At 41.4% G+C, this 8710-nt stretch overlaps 1 protein-coding gene across 5 annotated transcripts in view; it reads right to left on the reverse strand.

The window, feature by feature from the left end:
- GPATCH8 (G-patch domain containing 8) overlaps nucleotides 1-5214 on the reverse strand; it is a 92995-nt gene extending 87781 nt beyond the window's left edge. For all 5 annotated transcript variants that reach the window (XM_004012987.5, XM_042256080.1, XM_042256081.1 and 2 more), the window contains exon 1: nucleotides 5134-5214. In XM_004012987.5, coding sequence (XP_004013036.4) covers nucleotides 5134-5178 — 45 coding nt within the window. In that variant the 5' untranslated portion in view covers nucleotides 5179-5214. The remainder of the gene's footprint in view (nucleotides 1-5133) is intronic.
- Between the last annotated feature and the right edge of the window lie 3496 nt (nucleotides 5215-8710).

An 8710-nucleotide genomic window follows, 5' to 3' on the forward strand; every position in this document is an offset into this window, starting at 1 on the left:
TTCTTTCAGTATTTGTGGTGGTCATTTATAATGCCTTTAGTAACTGCCATGAGTCAGCTTTCACTTAATACTAAATGGCAATGCTAATATGAAAAGAGAATGCCAGACATAAAAATATCAAGCAGTTTCAAGGAAGGAATTTTAACAGAATTCAAGGACTGGATGTCTACCTCAAGCTGGAATTCACTTTCACTAATAAAATATCAGAAACTTATTAAGTCACAAGAGCAAATATGAAACCTCTACATGGAAGGGTTCAAGATTTCATGAACTTTTTTTTTTTTCCGAAAATGGTAATCTTGACCACATCAAGAAAACAAACCGTCCTTTATTCACTTTATCATGTTATCTAAATAGATTAATATGGAAATTATCCCAGTGACGAAGCAGCACAATCGAGGTAGCCAGTTATATATGCTTTTAAAATTTTTTTAAGTCACAAATGTTAGTTCTGGTTAACTTATAAATAGACCTGAGAAAATGTGATAAAAATATCTCTCACAGTACTTTAATGAGAATTTTGTGACACATACAGAATAAAAGGAAGGACTACAACAGAACACTTATTTTTCCATAACTTTATTGCCACTCAGCCTAATGATATATTTACCTAGATATCTTTCTTCTTGGTCTTCCATACCTACTTTAAAATGAAATAAGTAAGGCTGCCATCAGATGAAGCCCTATGGTCACAGTTCTTGCCAACCCCATCCTCCCTTCGAGGAAGGTTGTAATAAATGTCTTTCTCTCTGATGTTATTTCTTAATATGTCTCATGTTTTTAAATGCCTTTTGCCTTAAATATATATATACCCTGTACCCTTGAAATCACAACCAGGGAGACTTCCTTTATGTTGACCTTACTTTGGTCACTCTTAATCCCTTGAGAATACACTAACCAGTAATTGTGCATTTGCTAATAACTGTACCAATGCATGGTGAGTATATTGAAGTTTGTACAGCTTTGATTCCAGGCCTTTCCACCTATCATCATGTGTATGGGAATCGAAACAGTAATGATTTTGCGTAAGTTTCAACATCCTAAGCAAACCTGACAATGATTTTCATAGCCAGTGGTGTTTTTCAGAGGATAGGAAACAGAGGTTAGAACATTTGCCAATGTGTGATCTCTGGCATGTCTGCATTAGAACGCCAACTGTGTTACACAGTCCCACATAGAAAATATACTTCTATGACCTAAATATTTTAAAACTGTAAACCTCCTGACAATGGTCCCAATTAAGAATTATCTGAAAGTCACATCCTGGTGTCACATATGAAACACAAAAAACATACTACATAAAAGTAACACAGCTTATTGCTGTATACCACTATGATTACTATATACAGAAAGTTACAGAAAGTTCTTGGGTAATTTCTACACTTTTATTGTGACCTTTAAGATAGTTGTTTTTTTCATTACTTAATCACTTACTGATCTATTACTGTAGCTCCTTTTCATTAGAAATCTCAAGCAGAATGCATTCAGAACGAGAGGAAATGAGAAACTACTTGAAATCACCAGTCCTCTGCAAGCACACAAGCTGAAGAACATTTCCTCACTAACATTCAGCTGCATCATCATTAATAGCTGCGCAACCACTAAATGCTAAGCAGTGTGTAAATATACCTCATTGCTGTACATCACAGTGCAAAAAATGCTTTCTTTAGTGAACTTGGAATTCAAAGTGTTGAAAATGTATCTACATTTGTTTGGGAACGCATGTAAGAATTAAAGATATTAAAATTTATAAAATAAAAAAATAAAAAATTTAAAAAAAAATTAAAAAAAAATAAAAAAATTAAAAAAAAAGAAACTATTAAAAAAAATGTATCTACATTTGTAAATTATACCATGCTATTTTCCACTAGTTTCTGTAACATTTCAATCTGTGAACAAATATGCCTTAATCTGGTAAATGTAGGCAGAAGTCACGTCTCATTCAGAAATTGAGGTCAGATTCTTAAAGAAGTAGTTAAAACTCTTAAAGCATTTAAAAAATAAATACATCAGCCCAAACCACAAAGATTTCCAAAAGATAAAACACCACTTAAAGGGGGTATTTTTAAATAATGTCAGAACTAAGACAAGAGTTAACAATATATCCTCTATGACAAAGGGTAACATCACTGTCAGAAGCCTTCCTAGAAGCCCTTGGGAGACCAACAAGAAACAGATATGGACAAAATGCAACAGAGTAGAAACTGTAATTGTATCACCTCTCTGAAAGCTCATTTATTCTTTGTGACCTATAAGTTTATCCTCCATATTTGATGACTCAGTTACAGTTATATAAAATATACAATTGCCAGTAAAGTTATTGGTCATGAGTACAGGTTCAAAAGTCAAAAAGCAGGAGTCTAAATCCTGGTTCTGCCATTACCAGCTGCGGATACTTGGTCAAGTTATTTAACTATCTGTACCTGAGCTTCCTCATTTGAAAGTAAGAGTAACACTACGCACCTCATAGAGTTATTGGAAGATTAGGAGACAACACATGTAAAGTCCACAGAACAGTACCTGTTTATTATTAAAATGAAGTTATCAAATGTTTTCAAACATTTCCCTGATATTAATGATTACTCTTTATATTCATAAGCGCTTCAAGTAATATGCCAATTAGGCTCTTCTCTATATTATATAAAACACATTTGAAACTTTTAAGTGTTCACAAAATCTAATAGTGAAGCCTCCTCTGACTTATACTAAATTCAAGAGACAATCCTTAAACTCCCCAAAATTTGCACCTAATGGTAAATTGGTAAAGAGTGAAATTCTACAATTCTAAATTCCCTTGCCAAATTAAAGGCGAGAAAATGATAGTCATCTAGAACTTACCAGAGAAGGTGCACAGAAAAATTTCCACTGCTAGAGATCTGTTTAAAGAAACAGGATCTATGTACTGTATCTGGAAACCTACTTTGGATTTGTTTTCAAGTGCACTCAGTAGCTTCACCTCATTTATCACTTAAAGCCTTAAAAGGCCAAGTTAACTTTGAATAACCTGACCTTGAACAATGTTTCAGATATGCTATATGCAGGAGGTTCCTAGGGCATTTTCTCTCCAATAACTTTAAATCAAATGACATCATTAATGAAAATTCAACTACATTTTCCCCTTTATTGAAACACTCAGAAAAAATAGTACTTAAAATATTTTAAAATGATTTTAAAAAATGTTAGCACAATAATTTACAGAAGTTCTAACATCCTGTAATTGTCTAATAGGTTTTCATTACTAATATCCTATTTACCCATAATGCTGGGACATCTGAATCTTAAAAACCAACATTTACCTCGCTGACACAATACAACAGAAATTGGCTATACCAATATAGAAGCAGTAGGTAAAATATATGTAATATCTTCAAAGGCCTACCAAGCAACCAAAAGCATATCGTATATACACAACTAAAGCATGAGAAGAGAAAGTCATTTAACTTGAAAAAGGAGAAGCTTTCCTAAATTTATTCAGGTGACTGCATTCATTTTCTGTTCTCCAGTTTTCAAATCTTTTAAGGTCCTGAAAATCCTGCCTGTTCAACACTGCTGAAATCCTGTGGTTAACATTTTCCCACAATACTTATTTGTCCGTATTATCTATTTTCAATTTTAAGTGACCTTCAAATTCTCTCTGAAAAGCACTAGAAGATTTTAATTATTAACATGTCTCCTTAAAAACTACCAATAAAACCCCCACATCTTGCAGCCTACTCTTATTTTATGGTGCTCCCTAAAAAAAAAAAAACAAAAAATCTCACCTTTCCCAAGGATCAAATAGCTAGTAAGAAAAAAGAAAAAAAAAAAAAAAAAAGCTAATAAGAACTGCTTTAAAATTCCCAGGACCTGCATTCCATCTTTAAACACCTTGAGATCCTGTACTGTGCTGCAGCTATTCAGCAGGCGCATGATCACAAGGCTTTTCAACAGCCTTAGGATCGTCTACTGTTGCGAAACTTCTCTTCAGAGGTCTAGGTACTAGATTGTTACATTGTTGCCTTCACTGCTTTACCTGTTTAGTTACCAACCCAAACATCCAGCAGAATTCAAACTCTTCAACTACCTTCCTAAACCTATCTAGAGTATTCCCATGTAACTTTGAGAAAGAGCTGCAGCGGGATAATAACTTGAGTTCGGACGTTCATCCCTTGAACCAAACTGCTGTTGCCAGGGTCTGCGGTAGTAATGCAGGGGTTTCTTTGAGACTAAGGACGTCATTTACCCTAGAAATAGCCCATCTCTACTAAATCCCTTCTAGTCGCTGAGATTTCTGCGGTAACAATGCTCAACAGGAAGGTACTCGAAACAGCCGAAAGACGTGTTGTTCTAATTTGGCCTTAATTTTTTCCTCAATCATGCTAGCCTCGGCAAGGGCATTTTTCCATACAACGTTTGCAACTGAAAAAAGAAAAATCAAGCTGTTGGTAGCAGTCACCACCTGCTTGTAAAGTCCATTATCGTGATGCTTTTTACAAATCTCTCAAGGTAGCATTTGGGGTTAAGCTTACATCGACCATCCTCCTGTAACTTACTGTTTTCCAAGCCCATTTAACGACGTAATGACAACAGCAACATTTACGCTCAGGGAAATCTCAATGTTTGACTACCATGGAGGCGTCTGATAACTAAAGCCCCCCTTTTCCGGGTGAGGAAATGGAAAAATAGACAATGAAAGCGATTTGTTACAGTGAGCAAAGAGGGAGAAGGATCCCATGAAGAGATGTGCGAGCAAAATCCAGGGGTTTAGGAGCCCCAGTCTCAGCAACACTCGAACCAAAACCTCCCACCCCACCCCACCCCCCGCTTTCCCCTGGGAGCCAGCCCAGCGCCCGCACACGCTGGGCACACCCGAGGGCAGCACAGCCACCCCACCCAGCGGCCAGGCTGGGGCTCCCAAACCCGCAGACCAAGCAGGACGAGGCCGCAAACCCAGCGGTCCGTAAGATACAGAGTGAGAGAAGATGCGGCCTCGCCTCAAACCCGGAGGCCCCTAGAGGAATCGGAGGCGGGAGAAAAGGGACCAGGTTCGGAAGCCACAGCAGAGCCCCGAGCGAAAGAAAACTGGGAGTGGGGGATGAGGAGGTTCTGGTTCGGCCAGCGCCTTCCCCGGACCTCGGCGACGCCCGTGTTTACCTGAAAGTCTCGGTCCTCGTTGAAGCGGGAGAAGCGGTCCGCCATTTTGCCGCCTTCACTCCTCTCAGGACGACACTCTCCGGTTCGCTCCTTCCCTCCCGCGACACCCGCCCCCTCGCTCTCCTTCTGTGCTCCCCGCCTCCTCCCACGCCCACCCGCGCGCGCAGGCGAGGGAGGGAGGAAGCGAGAATGCGTATCCCGACCAGAGCCCCGACGGCGCAGGCGCCTTTCTATCCTGGAGGCGGAACCTTCCCTCGCGTCTCGGCTTCGCGCGCGACCCAAAGCGACCCCGGCGCCGCGCGTGCGTACTCGCGCTAGAGGGCCGCAAGCGCTTCCGGAGAGAAAGGTCATGAGGGGACGCTGAGCGCCTGGATCCGGATGTTTTCCTTCAGCTCGCTTGTGTTAGTGGGTTATCTCTTTTTGTCCGCTCGTTTGCCTGAATACACAGAAGCCGACCCTCTGCTTTCTTCACCAAATAACAACATAATGTAGTGGTCGAAAGCGCAGATTTTGGAGCCAGACTTATTAGTTTAGAATCCTGGTTTACCTTGAAGATTAGTCGTCGGACGAGACAGCAAATATCCCTTCTCTCACAAGGCCTACATTCCAGTGGGGAAAATGAGATAAATAATAAAATAATTACATAATTTTAAAAATTAACTAGTACTAGGGGAAAAAAAAACACAAACAGGGTGATGAGAGCAATGACCTCCGAAACGACCTTTGATCCAAGAAGCAGCAAGGGGCATGCTGCTTTGGGACCGAGAGAACCTTTAGACCCAAAGGGCCAAAGACTGCTAATAACGTGGCATTTTCAAGCGATCGCTTGAGAGTATTTCTCAAGAGACCACAGTTGATCCAAATAAACTACAGCTCTCTGGACTTCAGTTTCCTTTTTAAAAATAAGGAAATTAGGGTGCTTGGGGCTGATGCACTGGGATGACCCAGAGAGATGGGATGGGGAGGAAGGTGGGAGGGGGGTTAGGATGGGGAATGCATGTATACCCGTGGCTGATTCATGGCAGTGTATGGCAAAACCACTACAATATTGTAATTAGCCTCCAATTAAAATGAATAAATTTACTTTAAAAATTAGGAAATTGAATTCGGTAATCTCTACTGCCCCTGCTTAGCACTGACTTTGTACGGTTTATGAATCAGATTTTTCCATCCTTTGACCTTCCTGAGCACCACACCTAGCCCTCCAGCCCCCTTAGCCAAAATACATAAAACAGGAGAGGTGGCAGGACTTTTAAAAGAAGAGTGTGATGTGCGAAGTCGCTTTAGTTTTGTGCAGCTCTGTGCAACCCTGTGGACTGTAGCCTGTCAAGCTGCTATGCCCATGAGATTCTCCAGGCAGGAATACAGGACTGGGTTGCCAGTACCCTCCTGCAGGGGATCTTCGACCCAGGATAGAACCCACATCTCTAACTTCTCTTGCATTGGCAGGCCGGGTCTTTACCACTAGTGCCACCTTGAAAAGTAGTTGACAGAAATCACACGTTGGATAAATGGCTCTTACCCTACCCTTAGAGAGTCAAATGTTTTGAGAATGTGTATATCTTCTATTCCCTTGTTGTTACCCTCTGCCTCACTTTACCCCCAGTCCAAGCAGAATACAGTGCTAAGCAGTGAAAAGAGCTCCCTATTTAAGGAGAGGCAGAACACACATAATTGAAACATTAAGAAGACCCTTCAGGGTAAATAGGGTAGAATGAATTCCATGCAGTCACAAGACACATTTACCTCTTCTCCCTCTGCCAGCCCCACTGAAATGACAGTTAAAAGGATGAGAAGGGAATAAACTCCCATGAACAAACAGATCTGAAGAAGGGACATAGCAAACAAGTGATGTCAACAACATTTGGAAGCTGGAGAGAATAGATAAATGGAAATGGCTTAAGCAAAATGGAGAAAACAAAGTCCTGGAGTAGGGAAGCCAGGAAACAAACTTACTTGAGGCTAAGGTGTAGCAGAGAAGCTCAAGAATTGGAATTGCCAGGTACCACTGAAGGTGAGGGTATAAATGGGGTTGAACACAAGAGGACTGGTTACAAAGCAGTTCAGGGAGCAGTTAGACTGTAAATCCCTTTCCCACCCAGGTAACAACTGGAGGGTTCTTCTCTGAAAATGCTGAACCACTGAGGCTTCATGTGATAGCAAAGGAGGGAGATATGCTGAAAATGGGAAGTTTTGGTAGACAGCAACATTCTGATCACAGAGTTGGCCTTCTCCTAGTGAGACACTATACCATCTGTAGGCTGGGAGGGGGGAAAAAAAAGCACAACCTAAAAGTTAAGAGTTAATGCTTCATTCTGGCTTCCCTGGTGGCTCAGAGGGTAAAGAATCTGCCTGCAATGCGGGAGACGTGGGTTTGATCCCGGGGTTGGGAAGATGCCCTGGAGGAGGGCATGACAACCCACTCGAGTATTCTTGCCTGGAGAATACCAATGGACAGAGGAACCTGGCGGGCTACTGTCCATGGTCTATTATGGTCTATGGTCACAAACAGTTGGACACAATTGAGCAACTAAGCACAGCATGTTTTACTCAGCAGATATTCTGAGGATTTCAAGCCTGGGAGATACTACTCTCAGGTCACTCTGAGGAACTTCTCTGAAGAGGAGAGGAGGGGAGGAGCCAGGATCTATAGAAGTTTTTGCAATAAAGACCAGGTAGTCAGGATATCAAAAGATTACTATTAATTAAAGAAAAGCAGATATCTCAAGTTAAAGAACTTAACACTTTGCTATGTACAGGAAGATGCAAGAGTCTGGGCTCACTGATAATGCACCTCAGCTCTCTGGTGCCAGTATCCTGTGCTTTCTCATCCTCAGTTTCCTGAGGGTGAACCCTTGGGCATGGCTGAAGCCATGGACATTCTGTTACAACCTGAATTCTCTTAGGGCTCACTGTTCAGTTCAGTTCAGTTCAGTCGCTCAGTTGTGTCCGACTCATTGCGACCCCATGAATCGCAGCACGCCAGGCCTCCCTGTCCATCACCATCTCCTGGAGTTCATTCAGACTCACATCCATCAAGTCCGTGATGCCATCCAGCCATCTCATCCTTAGTCGTCCCCTTCGCCTCCTGCCCCCAATCCCTCCCAGCATCAGAGTCTTTTCCAATGAGTCAACTTTTCACATGAGGTGCCCAAAGTACTGGAGCTTCAGCTTTAGCATCATTCCTTCCAAAGAAATTCCAGGGTTGATCTCCTTCAGAATGGACTGGTTGGATCTCCTTGCAGTCCAAGGGACCCACAAGAGTCTTCTCCAACACCACAGTTCAAACGCATCAATTCTTTGATGCTCAGCCTTCTTCACAGTCCAACTCTCACATCCATACATGACCACAGGAAAAACCATAGCCTTGACTAGACAGACAGACCTTAGTCGGCAAAGTAATGTCTCTGCTTTTGAATATACTATCTAGGTTGGTCATAACTTTTCCTCCAAGGAGTAAGTGTCTTTTAATTTCATGGCTGCAGTCATTATCTGCAGTGATTTTGGAGTCCAAAAAAATAAAGTCTGACATTGTCTCTACTGTCTCCCCATCTATTTCCCATGAAGTGATGGGACC

Source organism: Ovis aries, chromosome 11 (assembly GCF_016772045.2).
Source record: "Ovis aries strain OAR_USU_Benz2616 breed Rambouillet chromosome 11, ARS-UI_Ramb_v3.0, whole genome shotgun sequence".
Lineage (NCBI taxonomy): Eukaryota > Metazoa > Chordata > Mammalia > Artiodactyla > Bovidae > Ovis > Ovis aries.